Here is a 24,715-nt window from a genome sequence, read left to right on the forward strand (position 1 = left end):
TGGGGACAATGAAAAATAGTTTAAAAATCCATCCTTTACGGTAAATTTGGGGACACCTAAAAATAGTTAAAAAAATCATCTCTTTAAGGTAAATTCGGCGACAATGAAAAATAGTTTAAAAAATCCACGCTTTAAGGTAAATTTGGGGACAATGAAAAATAGTTCAGAAATCCACTATTTTAAAGTAAATTTAGAGACAATGAAAAATAGTTTAAAAATCCACACTTTAATGTAAATTTGGGGACAATGAAAAATTGTTTAAAAATACCCGTGACAGTGAGACAGTGAGAAGCAATTTGAAAATCCCCGCTTTATGGTCACTTTAGGGAGAGTGATAATGTATTATTAAAGGAATTATTTAAGGTAATTTTAGAAGGGTGACGTAGGGGATGGAAGATACCAAGCAACGGTCCTGACCGGTTTTAACGTGGCAAAGCCCAGGATTTATCTTGGTCCCTCTTTCATCCCAAGTGGACACTGATCTGCCCGTGGTGTCACCTGGGGAACTGCCTTTAACACCCGTTAAAGGTAGTGAGCTAACATGTGCCGCGCGTTCACCCATAAAAACGTTAAAAACTTGGGTTTGAACGTCGGGTTAGTAACCCTCCCCTAGAAAAAACAGCCTACTATGAAAAAACGAAAGAAAAGAAAAACAAACCCCTCTAAAGTTGACGAACCCCGCAAACGTTTTAAGGACCATGATCTGCGAATCTGCACCTGTAATGTTCGCACTCTTTATAGAGAAGGTGCAGTCTTCGCATTGGCAGACGTACTTGAAAAGTACAGGGCCGATATTACTGCCATACAGGAAATAAGATGGATTGGGAAAGGCGTCACAACGACACCTAAAGGTGACGCACTATATTATAGTTGCCATGGCACAAAGTATGAGTTTGGTTGCGGATTTGTAGTTGGTCGGAGATTAAAACATCTGGTCTCCAGCTTCACCCCATTGAATGAAAGACTCGCTGCTATTCGATTAAAAGCAAAATTCTTCAACATCAGCTTTATTTGCGCTCATGCTCCCACTGAAGGCAAGGACGAACAGACCAAAGATATATGTATTTTACGAGAGCTTAGAAGAAACTTATGACCGTTGCCCTGTCCATGACATTAAAATTATTCTAGGCGATTTTAATGCCAAAATTGGAAAGGAGAATATCTTGGGCCCAACAGTCGGGAAATTCAGTCTCCACAGTGAAACATCTGACAATGGTATGAGTCTGATAGACTTTGCAGCTGCAAAAAACATAGTTAGCAGTACCAGATTTCATTAGGGCACCTGGCTGTCTCCAGATCAGAAAACAAGATATCAAATTGATCATGTTGTGATAGATGAAAGACATTCATCGAGATTGTTGGATGTACGATCGTTCCGAGGCGCAAACATTGATTCGGACCAGGGAGTAAAGGAGAGAGGAGAAACGTCTTTTCCGCAGGAAAAAGAGAGAGATGGAAAAGCGGGAGTGTGAAAAAATCGTGATGTACAGGAGCCAGAATGAAGTCCGAAAATTCTACCAAAGAGTCAAGCATCAAACTGATGGCTTTGGTACAGGCACATCCTCCTGTAGAGACCAGGAAGGTAATTTGGTAACTGATACAGATAGTGTACTCAGGATATGGAAAGAACATTTTTCAAATCTGTTGGTATCCAATAGCAGCGAAGACGACGAAGATACCACAGTCCCAATCCCAGAAGATGGTATTGAATGTATACCGCCCAGCCAAGATGAGGTAAGGACAGCAATAAATCGGCTGAAGAATAATACGGCAGCAGGGGCCGATGGCTTACCAGCCGAGCTGTTCAAAACCGGAGGCGACACGCTGATAAGGTGTATTCATCAGCTAGTTAGCACCATCTGGCAGGAAGATCGAGTACCCGACGATTGGAACCTGAGTATCCTGTGCCCCGTCCACAAGAAGGGAGATAAGACTGTATGCTCTAACTATAGGGGCATAAGTCTACTCCCTATTGCCTACAAGATCGTGTCAGGGATATTGTGCGAACGACTAAAGCCTATGGTCAACGAGATAATTGGCTCGGCTTTAGACCTGGCAAGTCCACCATTGACCAAATGGCAAATCCTGGAGAAGACCCAAGAGATGCAGATCGATACCTACCACCTTTTTGTCGATTATAAAGCAGCCTTCGACAACACGCTGCGCTCAAAGGTATTCCAAGCCATGTCTGAATTTGGTATCCCCGCAAAGCTCATCCGGCTTTGTAAAATGACTTTGACTGACAGGAGGTCCTCAGTTAAAAAAGGGAAGGAACCTCTCCGAAGAGTTTGGTACCAAAAGAGGTTTCAGACAAGGAGACAGCCGTTCGTGTGATCTCTTCAACATCCTGCTGGAAAAGGTTATACGAGAGGCAAGCGTCAAAAGAAGTGGCACAATCTACACCAATAGTCACATGTTACTTGCTTATGCTGATGATATAGACATCATGGGCCGATCAGTAAAAGAAGTAACTGATACCTTTATAAAGGTCGAAGGAGAATCTGCTAAAGTGGGTCTGGCGGTAAACGGTGAGAAGACCAAGTTGATGGTGTCGACGCGCAATGCGTCTATTGAGCTCGGACCGACTGTGGAAGTTGCTTCCTATAATATTGAGGTAGTAAAAGACTTTGTCTACCTCGGCACCTCCGTAAACACAACAAACGACATCAGTTGTGAAATAAAAAGAAGAATTGTATTGGCTAACAGATGCTACTTTGGTTTAAGTAAGCAGTTTAAAAACAAAGCCACATCTCGTCAAACAAAAATAACGCTCTACAAAACACTGATACTACCCGTGCTGATGTATGGCTCCGAAACCTGGGTACTTGCGCAAGCAGACATGGCAGTGCTTGGTGTGTTTGAGAGAAAAATTCTTCGAAAGATCTACGTACCAATATGCGTTGACGGTGAATATCGACGTCGCATGAACCACGAACTGTATCTGCTGTACAACGACATCAATATTGTTAAACGTATCGAGATGCAGCGATTGCGTTGGCTAGGCCATATCATAAGAATGAGCGATGATGCGTATAAATACGGACCGCTTGGCGGTGAACGCAGAATTGGCAGGCCAAGGTATAGATGGCGCAAACAAGTGGTATTCCAGAGTGCGAAGCAACAAATAGAGAGGAATGGAGATCTTGTCTTAGTTCGGCCTATGGAACAAATGTTCTGTAATGGGCCAGCTAAGTAAGTAAAATAATTTTAGAACACATTTTTATAGAGGATATACGGGGAGTCTTCCTAGACTTTGTTGATTTTAAAGTTGACACTAAAACGGTGATATCATACGGCCAGTGCAATTAAAAACTAAGAGAAAATTTAACATTTTATGTACCAGCTAAGCCGGTAAACCAATTAACAAAATAAAATCTACTAAACCACCATTTAACATTATCAAAATAAGGTGACATTTTCAAAGTTTTTATCGTGAATTTAAAACGCTCATAATTATTTTTTTTTTGATTTAGCGTTAATGCTATGAATTTTTTATACAACTTGTATAGCAAAATTCAACATACACATGTACCGTGGAAAAATTATCTGACATCTGACTTGAAATGAAAGTGTTTTGCTTTACGCCCAACTTGAAGGCCAACCAACATATGAGATGGTCAACATACATCTTTTGGCTTTCATTCACCTGGGACAATTGAATTGAAAAAAGTCAAACAACAAGTAGTAGTTTAGTGTGGATGATGATGATGTTATCCACCAACCGCGACAATTCGCATGAGTCAAACGATATGGCGTGCCTTAAAATTGGTTTGTATCCACCGGCTTAACATTGAACGACAAGACCACAGTAAGATGAGAACATGAAAAAAACCAACTATCTTCCAACATGTCTACATAATTATTTAAAAAAAAATACTGCTGAAGATGATAATGATGGCGAATCATGATTATGGTGTTGATGACCACTGCTTCAAGCATGGTTTAGTTACCATCCATGCTAAAACAAAATTACCGATAAATCTTTTCGGTTTGTCATATTTTATTTTATTCACAAAATTAAAACCTGAATGGGTGGGAGCGAGTGTAGAGCGAAGGGAAAATTGGCAAAACCTTTGTGGCACTTTTGTGAAACAAAGAGAAATGCTACAGAAGATATTTTTCTTTATTACTCATAAATACAATTTGGTTATAAAAGTAAATTTTCTTCTAAGAATCTGATGAATATTTTTCCAAGTATTCATAAATATGGGGCATGTTAACGTTTTCTTAAATATGTTTCCTGTACGGCAGTTTAGTGTCTATCTCACTGCCTCCTAATAAGGAGACATACTTTCGTCACCTTGCTTTGATGGAGTGGATGATACAAAACTGTTAGCGTGAAAGTGAAATTGTCTATCCATAAGTGGCGATAAACTTTTTATTCAGTATTTTCAATAAAGCCTTATATAGGGTACATCAAGACGGAAAAAAGTTTAAGTTAAGGTTGTATTTTTTCCTTTAGAGCTGCTAATCGATCAATGTGGTTGCTTGTATTCATAATATTGAATATTGATTACAATCTCTCTCAACGATGTTTGAGTTGCTACTTTTTTAAGGAAAACCTGTTGTTTGTATCAACTAAACATTGTATGCAGCAGTGTAGACATGTGGTAGAGCTTTTATGTGGAATAGGTCATATCGAAATTTGCCATTTCAGAGTAGATTTTGTACATATATGGCAACATCAAATAGTTGATGAACTGATTGACAAATTTTTGTATATGTTTTATAAGGTGACGGAAGGTCCTTAAAATCTTTTGCAAATACTAAAAAAACAGTTTAGACTACACACTAGGGTGGGGCGATTTGTGTGGAAGGAAAAAAACCTTAATGAGCCCTTCGCGTTTCTGATTCCAGGGATTGAACTGAGCAAAAAAGTCCACTGGACCATATATCTACCGTGAAAATCGAGCCTCCCGATTTTGACTTTAAGTTTTTTATTGACGTTTTTTGGATATTTTGGCATATAACAGCCAAACCATTGAGATTTTCGATTCAACACAAAGACAAAAATTGTAGCCAAGACAGTAATTAAAAACTCTCTAATACATCGCAAAAGCATTGGAACGCTTTTTCATGCAGTTTTGGCCTTAAGAATGTGCAAACTTTTCGGAAAATGTCGATAAATGTAATTGTGCTACAAAATTTGACCAGAAAATTATTCAATCGTTCTGATGCAAAATTCTATCGTGTTGGTATCCATGGACAACGAAATTGCCTTTATTTCGATTGGGTAACTCCATTTTATATTTTTATAACACTTAAAGTAGTGAAAATCTGGGTTTCTTACATTTTCAAATTTAATAATTTTCTGGTCAAATTTTGTAGCACAATGTCATTTATCGACATTTTCCGAAAAGTTTGCACATCCTTAAGGCCATAACTGCCTGAAAAAGCGTTCCAATGCTTTTGCGATGTATTAGAGAGTTTTCAATTACTGTCTTGGCTACAATTTTTGTCTTTGTGTTGAATCGAAAATCTCAATGGTTTGGCTGGCTGTTATATGCCAAAATATCCAAAAAACGTCAATAAAAAACTTAAAGTCAAAATCGGTAGGCTCGATTTTCAAGGTAGATATATGGTCCAGTGGACTTTTTTGCTCAGTTCAATCCCAGGAATCAGAAAGGCGAAGGGGTCATTAAGGTTTTCAAATCGCCCCGGCCTACTACACACGCCATACAACCTATTGTATACACTATTTAATTTATGTTCATAACATTACTTACAAAATACACAACAAAAAACTTCAAGGTAATTTACAATTGCATCCGTAGGTATCATCTTCACAATAGGTGATGTTCATTTCATTTGAATTATTTAAGAAATTAGCAACAACAAAAACTTTTAGTTTTTTACTCGTTATTAACAATTTTAGTAATGATTTTTTTTGTTTCTTCTTAACTATTTATAGTCAAGAAACGTGATAATGACCATCGTCATAATCGTGTGGTAATTTAAGCATTTTTTCATTATAAATATGGAAACTGACAAACGGCAAAGTCAGTATGTCAGACAGCCAGTATGCCATGAGGGAAACACTTTAAGATGTACACGTTTTTTACAACTAACTGACAGGCTGATTGTTGATATCATGATTTTGAGCTATGTGGCCAAATAACACCTCGCCGATTACGGTAGATGCAAAAAAACACACAAAAGCTTGCCAAAGTTGTTAGTTGTTTGATTAGTGTTAATAATGATGTTGTTTTAATTGCAATTGATTTGAAAATAAGAGTTTTTGGTTTTCGTTTTATCAACGGGGAAAGATAAAATATGCATTTGAAAAAAAAAAGTTAATTTGATGATAGATGAGGTGGTAGGATTAAAATTCAAGGTTGCTTCGGACTGAAGACTTCTATAATTAGCAAATTGCATGATATGGAGGCCCCTCGATTTTTTTAATAATGTGATGCAATCTTCCCCATTCAAAATAATATTTAATATTTTAGAAGTGCAGACAGGGCAAATTTGTTTAAAAATCCACGCTAAAAGGTTATTTTGGGGACAGTGCAAATTTGTTTAAAAATCCACGGTCAAGGGTTATTTTGGGGACAGTACAAATTTGTTTAAAAATTCACGCTTAAAGGTTATTTTGGGGACAGTGCACATTTGTTCAAAAATCCACGCTTTAAAGTTATTTTTGGGATAGTGCAAATTTGTTTAAAAATCCACGGTAAATGGTTATTTCGGGGACAGTGGAAAATTGTTAAAAAAATCCACGCTTTAAGGTAATTTTGGGGACAGTGCAAATTTGTTTAAAAATTTACGCTTAGAGGTTATTTTGGGGACAGTGCAAATTTGTGTAAAAATCCACGCTTTAAGGTAATTTTGGGGACAGTGCAAATTTGTGTAAAAATCCACGCTTAAAGGTTATTTTGGGGATAGTGCAAATTTGTTTAAAAATTCACGCTTAGAGGTTACTTTGGGGACAGTGCAAATTTGTTTAAAACTTCACGTCTTAAAAGTTATCGGCGCTTAAAGGTTATTTTGGGGACAGTGCAAATTTGTTGAAAAATTCCCGCTTAATAACCTTTGGATACATACAAATTTGTTCAAAAATACACTCTTAAAGGTTATTTTGGGGACAGTAATTTTTTTTAAAAAATCCACGCCTAACGGTTATTTTGGGGACTGCAAATTTAAAAAAAAACGCCTAAAGGTTATTTTGGGGACAGTAATTTTTTTTAAAAAATCCACGCCTAACGGTTATTTTGGGGACTGCAAATTTAAAAAAAAACGCCTAAAGGTTATTTTGGGGACAGTATTTTTTTTTTAAAAATCCACGCCTAACGGTTATTTTGGGGACTGCAAATTTAAAAAAAAACGCCTAAAGGTTATTTTGGGGACAGTAATTTTTTTTAAAAAATCCACGCCTAAAGGTTATTTTGGGGACTGCAAATTTAAAAAAAAAACGCCTAAAGGTTATTTTGGGGACAGTAAATTGCTTTAAAAAATCCACGCCTAAAGGTAATTTTGGGGACTGTACATTTTTTTAAAAAAATCCACGCCTGAAGGTTATTTTGGGGACAGTCATTTTTTTTTAAAAAATCCACGCCTAAAGGTTATTTTGGGGACTGTAAATTTTTTTAAAAAAATCCACGCCTAAATGTTATTTTGGGGACAGTAAATTTTTTTAAAAAATCCACTCCTAAAGGTTATTTTGGGGACAGTATTTTTTTTTAAAAAAATCCACGCCTAAAGGTTATTTTGGGGACAGTACATTTTTTTTAAAAAAATCCACGCCTAAAAGTTATTTTGGGGCACAGTGCAAATTCATTTAAAAATCCACGCCTAAAGGTTATTTTGGGGGACATTGCAATTTTGTTTAAAAATCCACACTTAAAGGGTTTTTTGGGGACGGTGCAAATTTGCTTAAAAAATCCTCGTTTAAAGATTGTCTTTTGGGACAGTGCAAATTCGTTTAAAAATCCACACTTACAGGGTTTTTTGGGGACAGTGCAAATATGCTTAAAAAATCCACGCTTAAAGGTTGTTTTTTTGGACAGTGCAATTTATTTTAAAAATCCACGCCTAAAGGTTATTTTGGGGGACAGTGCAAATTTGTTTAAAAATCCACGCTTAAAGGTTTTTTTGGGGACATTGTAAATTTGTTTAAAAATCCACGCTTGATGGTTATTTTGGGAACATTGTAAATTTGTTTAAAAATCCACGCTTAAAGGTTATTATGGGGACAATGCAAATTTGTTTAAAAATCCACAGTTAAAGGTAATTTTCGGGACAATGGAAAATTGTTTAAAAAATCCACGCTTTAAGGTAATTTTGGGGACAGGGGAAAATTGTTTAAAAAATCCACGTTTTAAGGTAATTTTGGGGACAGGGGAAATTGTTTAAAAAATCCACGCTTTAAGCTAATTTTGGGGACAGTGGAAAATTGTTTAAAAAAATCTACGCTTTACGGTAATTTTGTGGACAGTGGAAAATTGTTTAAAAAAATCCACATTTTAAGGTAATTTCGAAGACAGTTAAAAATATTAAAAAGTCCACACTTTAAGGTAATTTCGAGGATAGTTAAAAATATTTAAGATATCCACCTTATGAGGTAATTTCGAGGATAGTTAAAAATATTTAAGATATCCACCTTATGAGGTTATTTCGAGGACAGTTAAAAATATTTTAAAAAAACCACGCTTTAAGGTTATTTCGAGGACATTTAAAAATATTTAAAAAAATCCAAGCTTTAAGGTTATTTCGAGGACAGTTAAAAATATTTAAAAAATCCACGTTATAAGGTTATTTCGAGGACAGTTAAGAATATTTAAAAAAATCCACGCTTTAAGGTTATTTCGAGGACAGTTAAAAATATTTAAAAAAATCCACGCTTTAAGGTTATTTCGAGGACAGTTAAAAATATTTAAAAAAATCCACGCTTTAAGGTTATTTCGAGGACATTTAAAAATATTTAAAAAAATCCACGCTTTAAGGTTATTTCGAGGACAGTTAAAAATATTTAAAAAATCCAAGCTTTAAGGTTATTTCGAGGACATTTAAAAATATTTAAAAAAATCCACGCTTTATGGTTATTTCGAGGACAGTTAAAAATATTTAAAAAAAATTCACGCTTTAAGGTAATTTCGATGACAGTTAAAAATATTTAAAAAATCCACGCTTTAAGATAATTTCGATGACAGTAAAAAATATTTAAAAAATCCACGCTTTAAGATAATTTCGATGACAGTTAAAAATATTTAAAAAATCCACGCTTTAAGATAATTTCGATGACAGTTAATGTTGTAACTATTTTATTTATTCTTATTTGCTGCCGACGGTAAAATGAAGAAGACACACTTCTGTTCTCTGTGGTTGCTTTATTGAGAGTGATCATAACAAGAATATTTACAACTTAACTGCTAGGTATGAAAACTTATGCTAGGGCTATTTACACATGCGCACATCTTGTGTGTGCGATCACACTATGCGAACACATCGCATGCAATTACATGAAGTTGTGTTGTGTGTTGCAAGAGGGTGTCAAACAAAACCAATAACTCCAATACTCCTCCTCAACACACATACTCAACTATTCATACCAAAACTCAAAAATTCTTTATTTTTCTTACACCCTAATTTTGCCAACATAAAACTTAAAAATACACACAGTATTCTATTTACAATGCTATGGTAGGTCTTTCAAAAGATTGACAAACAAATCTATTTTTCTCCTCCTGCATATTGCTTCACTTACAAGGGATCGACAGTTTTTGACCTAACTGTTCTTTGTTTTCGAAACACATTCGAATTTCGTTGTTGTTGTTTTGGGCTCTCCCCATTATGGTGACCGTAACGGGACTTCATCTGATTTCTTTTTGCATTTGCCATAGACACACTTTTATTCGGCTCGCTGTACAAAAACAAATTTCCCACTCTCCTTGCTTTCAGCACCACTCGTCCCTTGTTTATTATTGTCGCACATTTTTCTCCAAATTTCACATGATCTTTTACAGCTACTTTTCCAATCGATATGAAGTTACATTGTAATTTCGGCACAAACAACACATCGTTCAGCACAACGTCACCCTCATTTAAATGAATTCTCCCCTTCCCCTTCGCTTGAATTCTTGTGCCATCAGCTAGGGAGATTTCCTCATGGTGCTCCTCAAAACTCGTAAACAAATTACGGTTAGAGCATAAATGCGATGAAGCACCGGTATCAAAACACCATGTGTTTTTACTGACGTTGTTGTTGTCGACCGCCGTCAAAGCTGTGTACGCATGCTCATTACCCTTTCTCGCTGCATTTTTACAATGTGCAGCGAAATGGCCTCTGCCTCCGCAATTGTAGCACTTCACATTGTTGTTGTTGCTTGTGTGCGATCCCCTTTGCCTGCTACCTGTGTTGTTGTTGGGGTTCTGTCTATTTGCGTCGTAGTTTATACTATTTTTGTTTTTGGGATTCTGTTTGTGATTTCTTGTATTCTTGTTGTTGGGACTCCATTGCTGTGCGATGTAATTTCTTCTAATATTGTTGTTCTTGGGGTGCCGTTGATGAGCATCACAATTTCTTCTCGTGTTGTTGTTGGGACTTCTTTTATTGTTTACCATAAATGCCGTCGTCGGATTATTGTCTTCCATGCCCAATGCAGATTTTCGCCTCTCATTTTCTTCCACCAATTTCGCTTTTAGAGCACTTAATTTGGGCAATTCATCACGTGACTCTAATGCAACCACAAAATTCTCAAATGATTTGGGCAGGCTGGCGAGGATCATGATGACTAACAAATCCTCACTCAGCTCTATACCTGCCTCTGCCAATTTGTCTGCGACACACGCGAATTGGCACAGGTATTCTTGTACGGCATCGTCTTCTTCCATTTTCATATTGAGGAGCTGTTTGAAGAGAGACACCTTCCTTATTGGCCCTTTTGGTCGATGAATATCGCTGAGAGAATTCCACGCATCTTTCGCTGATTTGCACTTCTTGATGTACGACAATTGCACTGGGGAGATGCATAGAATTATCGTCGCCATCGCCTTCTCATCTTTTTTCTTCCACTCGGCACTCTTTTTCTCGACAGCATCATTATCGGATATCACTTCCCACAGATCCTGGTGAATGAGAACGGACTTCATTTGCAGGTTCCAGGATTCGTAGTTATCCTCCGACAATTTTTCAATGTTGAACATAGAAGACATTTTGCTTAGTTTTAAATCGACACACGATTAAAATAAACAACTGACACACAGTTAAGGCTCACAAAATGTTTCTTCAACCTTCTTGGCACATTCACTTCCCAGGTAGCTATTTTTAGGCAAACTTAAATTTCCCAACGTTTATTCTCAGAGTTGTCCTTTAATCAATCCGGTCACCAATTATCACTTTATATTTTCTTTTCCAATTCAGTATTCCAATAACGTTTTCCTTTAGAGTAGCCTGGGCCCATAACCTGTTGTAACTATTTTATTTATTCTTATTTGCTGCCGACGGTAAAATGAAGAAGACACACTTCTGTTCTCTGTGGTTGCTTTATTGAGAGTGATCATAACAAGAATATTTACAACTTAACTGCTAGGTATGAAAACTTATGCTAGGGCTATTTACACATGCGCACATCTTGTGTGTGCGATCACACTATGCGAACACATCGCATGCAATTACATGAAGTTGTGTTGTGTGTTGCAAGAGGGTGTCAAACAAAACCAATAACTCCAATAGTTAAAAATATTTAAAAAACCCACGCTTTAAGGTAATTTCGAGGACAGTTACAAATATTTAAAAAATCCACGCTCTCAGGTAATTCCGAGGACAGTTACAAATATTTAAAAAATCCACGCTTTCAGGCAAATTCGGGGACAGTTAAAAATAGTTTAAAAAATCCAAACTTTCAGGCAAATTCGAGGACGGTTAAAATATTTAAAAAATCGACGCTTACGGTTATTTCGAGGACAGTTAAAAATAGTTGAAAAACCCCACGCTTTAAGGTTATTTCGAGGACAGTTAAAAATATTTAAAAAATCCACGCTTTCAGGCAATTTCGAGGACAGTTAAAAATATTTAAAAAATCCACGCTTTCAGGCAATTTCGGGGCTAGTTAAAAATATTTACAAATCCACGCTTAATCCTATTTCGAGGACAGTTAAAAATATTTAAAAAAATCCACGCTTTCAGGCAATTTCGGGGCTTGTTAAAAATATTTACAAATCCACGCTTAATGCTATTTCGAGGACAGTTAAAAATATTAAAAAAATCCACGCTTTCAGGCAGTTTCGGGGACAGATAAAAATAGTTTAAAAAATCCATGCTTTCAAGCCATTTCGGGGACAGTTAAAAATAGTTTAAAAATTAACGCTTCCAGGCACTTCCGGGGACTGTTAAAAATAGTTAATTTCAGGTAATTTCGGGGACAGTTAAAAAATATTTAAAAAAACCCACGCCTTAAGGCAATTTTGGGGAGAATAAAAATAAGTCACGCTTTAAGGTAATGTCGACCTTATAATTTTCAAGTGTATTTGCCGAGCTTCTGTATCTGTAAAGAGTCATTCCTATCAAAGACGTATAGCAATAAAGACCCGAACAAATGCATTTTCCAAAAACATATGCTAATAGTTCCACATTTTGGTTACAGATGGCTACACAACTCACTGGAATTGATAACAGCAATGCCAATCGTTTTTGATTCTTATTTCTCGCGGCAGAAAACATTAACGTCGTGTTTTGTGGCTGAAATTTATTTCTTCACTATTTTTTATTTTTTATTTAATAAAAAACAAAAGTCAACGCCGTAAAATTTGAGTTTTAATGTTTTTATTGTCAATATTCCAATGGATAACAGTTTTCGTTTAACAGAATGTTGCTATGATATCGTAGCAACAGAGGTTAACTCCCTCTACAGTTAATTTTTCACAATTGACTTTTCCTATCTTATAATATTGACATCTTTGATTCCTATATAAGGTTTTGATTTCACTCCATATTTTCAACCAAATATTCCTATTAGAGTTTGTGTGCATATCTGTTAGAAAATATGGCAACTGAATTATTCCAACAGGAATTCAATTCAATTCAAAAGAAACGTCGTAATAATTGTATATGGCAACGTCTTTTATCTTTATCTAGAACTATTTCTGACATTCGTATCACAGATGATACACAGCACATATTACATATTAAGGGGTTGTTTTTCAATTGCTCTCTATATTTATAGCTCTCTTCCATTCTATCCACATCCACATGTTTCTCTCAGATGACTTAATATGTTGACGAAAGAACTAAACAAAACAAAAAAACAAGAAAGAATCGAATGCACACACACATACAAAAGCAAAAAGGAACCCAGTTGTTCGGGTAACTAGGGAATAACTAGCAATTTTGCTGGCTACTGGTAAACACCCCTAGTTACCACCCAATCTACTCGCAATGTTATAGACTGGTGAATTTAACATGGGGATGTCATAGGAAGGGGTCTATTGCCCCCTCACTGCATTACCAGTAACCAGTCAAATCGATAGTCTTGAGAAACCCAATTGTCCCTTCACTGCATTACCAGTAACCAGTCAATTCGGTAGTCAGAAATGATAGGCACAAATACTAGTAACTTAAAGTCAGATATTTTATTACATGGAGCGCAAATATTTTACAAAGGACGATATAATCTTGTATATATGTATATAGATCTTGATCCTTGATACTGGAACTAGTGTATGACTACTTGATACAGCGACATATGTTTATTTGGTCCTCGGAATGTTTTTCTTGTGGGTCCTTTAGATCATTCAAAAGTTCCTGGAATATAGAAGTTTAATAAAATGGCGCGATAATGAATTGTGTCAAGATATGTGTCAATACTTACCACATATATTATAAATATTCTTCTTAAACTATTCATCCTATCTATGTTTATCTCATAAAACGTTCTTTTTTGTATCTTCAACTTTTTCACAACAAAGGCATCAATAAGTTTTTTTTAATTATGAATAAACAAAATGACAGAATATTTTTTCTATTTTGTTTAAGAAAGAAATAATGTTGAAAAGAGATTACAAGAGAGAAACATTGTCAATTACACTATCCATCGGTAGTCTATAAAATAGTCAATATATTACACGCCGCATTACCTTTAACTAGTGAATTGACATGATAGGCAGGGAAGCCCATTTCTAATGACAAAAGCAGTCTATAGGCTATTTTGTGTGCCATTTTTGGGTGTAAAGTAACTAGGATCAATGAGTAACTAGTTACATGCCTATGTCAAAGTAGGCAATTGCTATTTATTGAACAACTGGGAAGAAATAGAAAACACAGATACTCAGTGTACTCAGTGCATGGACTTGATTAATATGACACCAATAAAAATCAAAAACAAAAAAAGAAAATACGTAGAAATAAAATGGAATTGCAATAAATTGTAATTGTATTGCTGTGTGCATTTGCTAAAATGTTGAAAGGTTGATTTAAAATTTGCATACCATATTTGTCTAGTAGTTCTAATATATTATTCCTTGCAAGGACGATTTACAAAGTAAATTATTGCTGTGATTTATGGACTCTAATATTACGTTTACATTTACTAAATCCATTCGATTTCAACTGTCAATTCCATTGGATTTCAGACGAGATTTCATTTGACGTATACATAAAGGAATTGACAGTTGAAATCCACTCGATTTCAAGTGTTATTATTTTTGGGACAGTGCTAATTTATTTAAAAAACCACGCTTCAAGGTTATTTTGGGTACAGTGCGATTTTGTTAAAAAATTCACGGTTTTCATTTGACGTATACGCAAAAGAACTGACAGTTGAAATTGAGTGGATTTCGTAAATGTAAACCAAGCATTACTGTAAGAGAAACGTAGGTGTTATAATACGTTTATATATAACCTGATTTAACAAACACAGTTTGTTTCAAATGTCAATTCCTTTGCCTAATTAAGAAGGTTAACCCTGCAAAGGGCTGTAATATAAACATATCCTTAGATTCTAGAACCAAAATCAAAATAATTTTATCAATTATTTTGAAAAAAAATCCCAATGGAAATTTAAACAGAAAATAACATAATTTAAAGAAATCTCCTAACAAGAACCCATTCTTAACACTGCACTTGTTTTCGTCTCTTGTTGCAATTGAAATTAACTGATATGCATGGCCCCAGCTCATATTACACCCCAGACATTGCACACCGACACACATTGTAACGCCTAATGCCTTTCTTCTCTTAGGTCTGAGAATACAATACGGCCTAGCTACGTGACCATAAAGCAAACAAAAAGTGTTTGGTTAAAAATAGAATAACACAACGTCAGCAAAAAAAAAAAACAAATACACAAAATGTTTGAATTTAATAGGAATTGTAAAGGAGAAAAAAACGAAGGCTTGGATGGACAATAAACACAGAGTTCATTAAAAGTGATAAGAAGTCGTAGTTTAGGAGTGTTTGGAAACAATGAATTAAAAAATACCCATTCTATTCAGTTCAATTAGATTTCTGTTTTAAGACAATTCAGAGATTATCACAGCCACCATGAACACAAACAAATATCCCATATGTACTACGAGTATGTTCTAAGCTGGGATGATGACATGATACATTGGAACAGTGATGACGATGATGATGATGGAAGTAACTAGAACCTATGGTAATAAAAAAAATCTACACATAAATCAGAATAAATACAAGCAGACATTACACAAAAAACAATAAAAATAGAAAAAAGATTTGAGCTGAAAAAATAATTAGAAACTTTTATCAATGAAATAAAAATCACAATCACTTCATTTGTTTTATTTTCTTGTGTCTTGATAGACATTTAATTGCACTATTTCGGCCGCCTTTCAATTGAAATTAAATCAAATCTTTTATAGTTATCCAAAAAGTAATAAATCAATCATTGGAATTGAGATCTTTATTGTGAAACCAGAACAATTAACGACAAAATAGTCATGATTATAATATCAGCAGGTAGATTCCAAGAACTACTTCAATGTCTTTTGTTTATAGTACTTTTTAAGGGATACATATGTATGTATGTACAACGTGTGTCCAGATGATTGAGGATTTTACGGGTAACAGAAACACATCTAATTGGAAAGGTCAATCGACATCTTATTGTTTCTAGGTACAGAAAACGGAAAGGTCAAATTATGTAACCCTTATTATGAAGGGGTTATCTACAACTACAAATTAAAACAAGTAAAAAAGTATCAGTCGGCTTTACCGCAAAGATATATCCTCAGCCTGTGTGGATTGATATACATTTTTACCCAAAAATCCCATATCGATAGATAGGGTTTTTTTATCACACTATCCTACGAAGAACATAATATCGCTGTAAACAGGACCACTAGGAAAACCATCGGTAAAAATGTTCCAAGGATCCTCGAACCACACAAAAATGTTGAACATTTGTGTGGGTGGTACCACAAGGATTGGACAGATATGGTCCAAGTTTGAACATAAACTAAGTTTCGACAATATTAAGAGATCCAAAGTTTGTACCAAATCGGTTGCTACGTTTATGAGAAATCGCGCGTACCATTTTAGCGAACATTTTCGAACTTTTGTGGTCCGTTCGAGCGTTATTGTGCGCTCTAGCTAGCCAGACGGACAGACATGGCTAAATCAACACCAAATTGTCTGAAACGGATTTCGTCCAAACATTCTTGGGGTCTAAAACCATTACTTCGATGAGGCACAATTTGACCGTATGAAAGTGTATATACCCTCGTTAGCATAAATGCTGAGGGTATAACAACAATATTTTGAAGAAATATTTGGTTTGTGGAATATTTAGTTCCCTTTAATAATGAAGGTACTTTGCTCTTTGGCAAATCTGAACAGGTTTTAACATATATTGACAAGAATTTCTTCAGATATTTAAAATAGTATCAACATTTGACAAATACTGTGTTTGGCGTATAAAATATGAGAAAACTGGGGAATAAAATATGTAACAGAAGTATCAAATTCTAACCAAAATAAATGGGGGTCCGTCCTTGGTAAAAAGTATTTCAGCCATGTAATACTCCTCTACAAGTGTTGTCGTGAGACAGACACGACGTTTGGACTCGGCGATAACTGTAGGCCCCATATCATTGAGCTAATATGAATCGGGCTGCACTCATTGATGTGTGATAAGTCTCCCTTGTCCCTTCTGGGATGTTTGTGAAACAATCATCATTCACTTCCCACAAGCCCACGGCATCGGGTTCTTTCGTACCGGATTGACTCGAAAACATAGTGTTTCGGCCAGTCCTCACAACATTTGGTTTTCCACAAGTTCCCACACAAAATGTTACGACTAACCCATATAGGGTCCTTATGTATATTTCGACCCTCAAACCTAGAATCGATTTGACACATCCGCATCCACCACACTCAAACTTCGGTGAGATGCAGGCAGAATCCCTGTCACGGTTTCATTCATAGGCTTCCCCAACCCAGGCAGCTAACCCCACTAATCTGTTCACACATGGAATGTTTGGGAAAATCGGTAAGGTGTGTAACTACGAGGCCGAATTGCTTAACATACATATATATCCGGCTGATTAATAGCTATACTCCAGGTTATAGGCCCAAGAGTAGCTCTATTTTGGAAGGTTATAATGGACTTAGGGCACTTTAATGCCTATCATGAGTTGTTGCATTTGTTCCTAGATAATTACCAGAGGCTGAGCAGAGAATGACCCTACTAAAATAAGCGGAGTGCCATAGTTCGTCAGACATCATGTCACGTAGTCAGATAAGTGACGTCATCTGGCAACCCGTCCTTTCTCTTGTATCAGGCAATATTTTTTTAATCATCTAAATCAGTATACCGCCGACTTCGTCACATCCTAACGACGCATTTTCGTCAATCATTGGAAAGCTAATTGGCATAGTTGCAGAGTGTTCACCAATCAAAAGGATGTTAAAAGACATCATGGCAGCAGTCAAAAACCCGAAGTGCGACCAAAATTTCACAGCAGAAGCGGCGGGACTAGCAAATGATCCCAGAGCTAGGTTGGTCGGTGGGCACAAGCGGAACAAGTGGCCAGATCGTTTTTAGAGGTTGCAACATTGAAGCCGGTATCAGTAAACTGTGAGCAACAGTAGAGTAACTCTGGAACACTGGCAAAAAGGTAGATAGCACCACAGTCGCATTTGGCAACGTTACGCTGACTGATCCTAATAGGTAAGTTATTTGAATCAACAAATTGTAGAACACACCGGGAGAATACAAGCGACGTGAAGATTATTAGGCAACATAACATCTCTTCCTGCCGAGGAAGAACCGCTACCATTTACAATAGATAATATTGCAAATATCATTAGGAACTCTAAATCATCCGAAGCGTTCCAGCATGGAATGTTGAAGCATACGTATGAGCCGGCAATTGAGTATCTCACGAAAGTTCTCAACATTTCTCCAGCCTCCCACAATTATCTGAAATCTGGAAAATGTGAAAAGGCTTTACTCCTCTCTGGCATCAGAAATAGATATCCAGACACCGATCATCAGCATGGGTCCCATAAGCAGCACAGCACTATAACAGCGCTGCACGCCATTTTCACACATATAAGTCGATGACTCAACCGCCGGTGTCGCTCGACTTATCAAAGCCATTGATGCAGTCAAGAACTACACGTTGTTTGAGGACATCGAGCAGCTACCTGTCGGTCAAGTTTGGAATATTGGATAATCAAATATATGTGTGGCCGCCAGTCGTACGTAGTACGGAACAAGAGTAGAGAGAAACAAGGAGTTCTCCAAAGTGGGGTGACATTTCCGAAACTGTTAAATCTCTACCTTCTATGCATTCCACCCACCTACAAACGGCATTGAGATCGGGTTTAGGGTTCACCATATGGTATGTGGAAATGATCACAGAGTCAACACTATACTCGCCGATGGTTGCAGAATTCCGACCACCAACTACATACCCCAATATCCTAGGCGTATCATTCGAAAGAATGTTAATGTCATTCCAAAGGTGTGGTGATATCTCCGGAACTGCTCTAACTTTCCTGTATTCCAACCCATCCAGATGTCTTGAGATCACCAATCCGGGTGATTGAGGTTTTTTGCGGTACCTTTCCTGATGTTATTTGTGAAAGGCTGAGCACCTATTTGATCGATCTAACAAACTTTTTCCAATGCCAATGAGTCTACAGTGTTACCGTTCAGCACATAATAGCTTTACATCGCCGCCCATATTACAGCTAATCTGCGACAAGCTAAGATGTAGCACAAAGTCTTCAAGTCCCTAGCCGCCAGTACTGGGGGTGTAGACAAATGAACCTTGTACGGCAGTACGGCTCGGGTGTTACCACGAGAGTCATTCTAATCACCGTATGGTGGATAGGATTCCACCATCCAGGCATATCAGGAGGGATCTTCATTATCTAGAGGTCCAACGATATAGGAGAGAAAGCCTAGACCAGAAAGTCTATAAAGCAGGTTTAAATATCACTCACATTGACTAGTATCGTATAAATGTGGTCCTTGGAGTTCATCCCTCATCTATCGCAGCTGAATAACGTCATCTGCTTCGATAAACCAGAGTAGTTTTGGATATGTTACCTTCGGTATGGTGCAGAAGATTTGCTAACACAGTGGAAACATATGCCCAGCATGCGGCACAGGCTCGGGCGACGCGCTGGACCTTTTCAACTGCCCACACAGAGTCAACACTATCCTCGTCGATGGTTGCAGAATTCCGACCACCAACTACCCCAATATCCTAGGGGTATCATTTGAAAGTATGTTCATTACATTCCAAAGGTGTGGTGATATCTCCGGAACTGCTCTAACTTTCCTGTATTCCAACCCATCCAGATGTCTTGAGATCACCAATCCAGGTGATTGAAGTTTTTGCGTCGGGTACCTTTCCTGATGTTATTTGTGAAAAGCTGAACATCTATTTGATCGATTTTACAACCTTTTTCCAATGCCAATTAGTCTACAGTGTGAACGGTAGCACATAGTAGGTTTACATCGCCGCCCATATTACAGCTAATCTGCGACAAGCTAAGATGTAGCACAAAGTCTTCAAGTCCCTAGCCGCCAGTACTGGGGGTGTAGACAAATGAACATTGTACGGCAGTACGGCTCGGGTGTTACCACGAGAGTCATTCTAATCACCGTATGGTGGATAGGATTCCAGGCATATCAGGAGGGATCTTCATTATCTAGAGGTCCAACGATATAGGAGAGAAAGCCTAGACCAGAAAGTCTATGAAGCAGGTTTGAATATCATTCACATTGACTAGTATCGTATAAATGTGGTCCTTGGAGTTCATCCCTCATCTATCGCAGCTGAATAACGTCATCTGCTTCGATAAACCAGAGTAGTTTTGGGTATGTTACCTTCGGAATGGTGCAGAAGATTTGCTAACACAGTGGAAACATATGCCCAGCATGCGGCACAGGCTCGGGCGACGCGCTGGACCTTTTCAACTGCCCGGCCAAACCTACTCAACTAACCCCAGTAGTGTTTTGGTTGCAACCCATCGAAACATGAGGAGATAAAGATTCTTCCAGTACGACAGCACAATGACATGGTCTCGTTGTAGTACTTGCTTGATTGTTACATGAGAGTTCTCCTAACAGAGGACAGGACTTCCCCATACATTTCAGAAGGGATCTTTATGGTCTCAAGAGAGAGAGGTCCAACGTTACCAGAGAAACCTCTAGACCAGCAAGCCTATCAAAAAAGATTGAATAGCATTCACACAGATGCAGTCGAAGATGCCATAAACTACTAACATGTGAATGCGGTCCTTGCAGTACATCGTCAAATACTTCGGGATGGTGCAGCTGTCTAAATTCCTATAGGACAAGGATTGGTGATACTGCACCCCTACTAACACCAGTAGCTTTGAGGTTACAACCTATTGCAACAGTCACATTCCTAAATCTATATATAGAACCGGAGCCGGATTAAGGGGTAGTTTACACTATATGTAAGGGATTTTCCTTACGCCATTTACTTTGTGCCTCCACACCAGCAAAATTGTAATAAAATTACGTCTACATTGCCTGCGTGGGTAGATATGGAATGTTTTTATTTCGTGTCATATGACATTGATAGATAGTGTAAACTACCTCTAAGCAGGAAAACGAACATACAATAATATCATAGATGTTACAACAGCAACAACATGTGGGCCACAAAACCTTAAAATGCTGTCAGTCGGAATTACAAATACCGTTAAGTATAATTCTCAGAACAAATCTCCTACATTACGCCGGACAACCGATTACCATTACAGCATCACATAAAAATCATCTGGAAGTTATGATGCAAACCTCAGCTGATAACAACAGATGAGATAAAGAGTAAAATGAAATTCTGCCGGAGGCATAAAAAGGCAAATGACGTGTCCCTCTCCGTTACTATGAATGGACAACGTGTGGCGGCCAACATAACGCTTGCATATTTTTTAAATAATAAAACATGTCTACGGAATACAACATGTGTACGTTCAAACAAATATTAAATGGCCCCAATCCTCCAGAGAACAAAAATTATGGTTTTCCAGAATTTTCTTCGATTTAGGAAATCTACACATGACCCGATTTCTCAAATGCAAAGATTCTTTCATTTCAACCATGAATGAACCAAAAGAGCATTAAATGATTAAAAATGCCGGTTCAAGACAAGCGATAAGCCCGCACAGTAAGAAACACAAAACTGCTTATCATCTACACAAGGAACTACTAAGGCTGCCTTTGGCTGTTGTTGCCTATTGAAGATTCTTCTAATTACAAACTTAATCTTAAAAAATAGAAAATATGTTTTTTGTTTTACTTACTTGGATGTTGTTGGTGATGATGACGACGATGATGATATATGGGGTCAATGGAGGAGAATGTGGCGTTTATGTTCTGCCTCGTTCTGGAGCATTCAGGGGATATGCGGTTTTGCTTTTCTTATTGGTTTGTTGTTGTTGGTTTCTTTTCTGCAATTCTTGTGTGATTTTCTTACGTTTTACGCCCCCGCACTTTTTCCAGTTGATGAAGAAGAATATTCCGATACAAAGATACACAGATACCTACAATGTAAAAAAGGAAAACATACAACAATGAGAGTGTTTACAAATGCAAGACACTCTCTTGAATTGCTGGTAATTGATGCCACCGAACGAAGAACACAGCAACAACAAAAACTGCCCAAGATAGATGACGGGCGGGAGAAATGCACGTTCTGACTTCGACGAAAAAAAATATGCCGACCGGAGAATTAAAAACTCAAACAAATTAAACGGTTTTCACACAATTTTATAGGCTCGGTACGGTACACGCACTCGTTCTGTTTGAACAAACGTCCACGAACAACAACAACTCACACAGATGATTTTCACTGCACCACCACCCCTCGTTAATTGAAAGGAAATGACATAAAGCAAGCAAATAGTTAAATGTTCAGACGACAGACACTCCGTTGATTGGCTAGTTGGGAGGCTATTGATTTAGAAATGGAAATTTCTTTTTCTCAAATAAAATTTGTTCTCTTGTAATTATGGAAATCTGTAATTAATTTTTAATTTCTTTCTATTCACAGATAAAATATCCTTTATTCCTTTTTTGCGTTTTGTTTTAGTTTTTTTTTTGTCTTTTGGTTATTCTATTTTTCCAAGCAGAAGGAGAAGAAAACGAACACACGAAAGAAAAGAAGTACTGCGTCCGCGCTTTAACAGATTCAATCGTACACTGAGTTATTTCGGCTTTTGCTTTGTGTAGATAAACGGTTACGGTTTGGTAGCGCGTTCGTGTCGTTTTTGTTTTGGTTTTGTTGTTCTTCTACGTACAGATAAGCCTCTGAGAATATACATAGGCATACGTATGCATGGACAACATACTAGAGAACATTAATGTGGTTTCAGATACACTGTTAGACAGCATCATGTCCACGAAATTTCCTGAAAGCGTGAATTTTTAACTATTTTCAACTGTTCCCGAAATTGCCTGAAAGCGTGTATTTTTAAAACTATTTTTAACTGTTCCCGAAATTACCTGGAGGCGTGTATTTTTAAAACTATTTTTAACTGTCCCCGAAATTGCCTTAAGCCGTGGATTTTTTAAACTATTTTTAACTGTCCCCGAAATTTCTTGAAATCTTGGATTTTTTAAACTGTTTTTAACTGTCCCCGAAATTGCCTGAAAACCTGGATTTTTTAAACTATTTTTTCATGTCACGAAATTGCCTGAAAGTGTGGATTTTTTAAACTATTTTTTAACTGTCCCCGAAATTGTCTGAAAGCGTGGATTTTTAAAATATTTTATAATTGTCCCCGAAGTTGCGCGAAAGCGTGGATTTTCAAGTTGTTTTTAACTGTCCCCGAAATTGCCTGAAAGCGTGGATTATTTTTAATATTTTGAACTGTCTCCGAAATTGCCTGAAAGCGTGGATTTTTAAACTATTTTTAACTGTCCCTAAAATTGCCCGAAAGCGTGGATTTTTTAAACTATTTTTTATTGTCCCCGAAATTGCCTGAAAGCGTGGATATTTAAAACTATTTTTAATTGTCGTCGAAATTGCCTGAAAGCGTGGATATTTAAAACTATTTTTAATTGTCGTCAAAATTGCCTGAAAGTGTGGATTTTTTAACCTTTTTTAACTGTCCCCGAAATTGCCTGAAAGCGTGGATTTTGTAAACTATTTTTAACTGTACCCGAAATTGCCTGAAAGTGGATTTTTAAACCTGTTTCAACTGTCCCCGAAATTGCCTGAAAGCGTGTATTTTTAAAATTATTTTTAACTGTCGCCAAAATTGCCTGAAAGCGTGGATTTTTAAACTATTTTTAACTGTCCCCGAAATTGCCTGAAATCGTGGATTTTAAAACTATTTTTAACTGTCCCCGAAATTGCCTAAAATCGTGGATTTTTAAACTATTTTTAACTGTCTCCGAAATTTCCTGTAAGCGTGGATATTTTAAACTATTTTTAACTGTCTCCGAAATTTCCTGTAAGCGTGGATATTTTAAACTATTTTTTAACTAAAAGCGTGGGTTATTTTTAATATTTTAAACTATTTTTTAACTAAAAGCGTGGGTTATTTTTAATATTTTTAACTGTCTCCGAAATTGCCTGAAGGCGTGGATTTTTTTAAACTACTTTTAAACTGTCCCCGACATTGCCTGAAAGCTTGGATTTTCAAAAATATGTTTACGTTCCCCGAAATTGCCTGAAAGCGTGGATTTTTTTAAACTATTTTTATTTTCCAGAAATTGCCTGAAAGCGTGAATTTTTAAAACTAGTTTTAACTGTCGCCAAAATTGCCTGAAAGAGTAGATTTTTTAGACTATTTTAACTGTCCCCGAAATTGCCTGAAAGCGTGGATTTTTTAACCTTTTTTAACTGTCTCCGAAATTGCTTGAAAGCGTGGATTTTTTAAACTATTTTTAACTGTCACCGAAATTGCCTGAAAGCGTGGATTTTTTAAATATTTTTAACTGTTTCCGAAATTGCCTGAAAGCGTGGATTTTTAAATATTTTTAACTGTCTCCGAAATTGCCTGAAAGCGTGGATTTTTAAATATTTTTAACTGTCTCCGGCATTGCCTGAAAGCGTGGATTTTTTAAACTAGTTTTAACTGTCCCAGAATTTCCCTCAAAGCGTGGATTTTTTTAAATATTTTTAACTGTCCCCGAATTTTCCTGAAAATGTGAATTTCTTTAAATATTTTTAACTGTCCCCGAATTTTCCTGAAATTGTGAATTTCTTTAAATATTTTTAACTGTCTCCGAAATTGCCTGAAAGCGTGGATTTTTATATATTT

General features: G+C 36.7%; 2 protein-coding genes across 4 annotated transcripts in view; both read right to left on the reverse strand.

Moving 5' to 3' along the window:
- LOC141391480 (uncharacterized) overlaps positions 1-11,151 on the reverse strand; it is a 28,994-nt gene extending 17,843 nt beyond the window's left edge. Inside the window, exon 1 of the mRNA XM_073964362.1 lies at positions 10,137-11,151. Within this exon, the coding sequence (XP_073820463.1) occupies positions 10,137-11,151 (1,015 nt within the window). The remainder of the gene's footprint in view (positions 1-10,136) is intronic.
- Positions 1-22,696, reverse strand: part of PH4alphaEFB (prolyl 4-hydroxylase subunit alpha-1) — a 147,400-nt gene extending 124,704 nt beyond the window's left edge. The window contains exons 1-2 of one of the 3 annotated variants that reach the window (XM_073961015.1): positions 22,283-22,694; positions 21,749-21,988 (exon numbers count right to left, since the gene is read on the reverse strand). The gene's annotated coding sequence lies outside the window, so the exon portion shown is untranslated. Of the gene's footprint in view, positions 1-21,748 lie in introns of all 3 variants that reach the window. The other 2 variants (XM_073961014.1, XM_073961016.1) reach the window with 2 other exon arrangements.
- Positions 22,697-24,715: the final 2,019 nt, after the last annotated feature.

The sequence above is a fragment of the Musca autumnalis genome, unplaced genomic scaffold, assembly GCF_047663935.1.
Source record: "Musca autumnalis isolate F117 unplaced genomic scaffold, ASM4766393v1 scaffold_1, whole genome shotgun sequence".
Classification (NCBI taxonomy): domain Eukaryota; kingdom Metazoa; phylum Arthropoda; class Insecta; order Diptera; family Muscidae; genus Musca; species Musca autumnalis.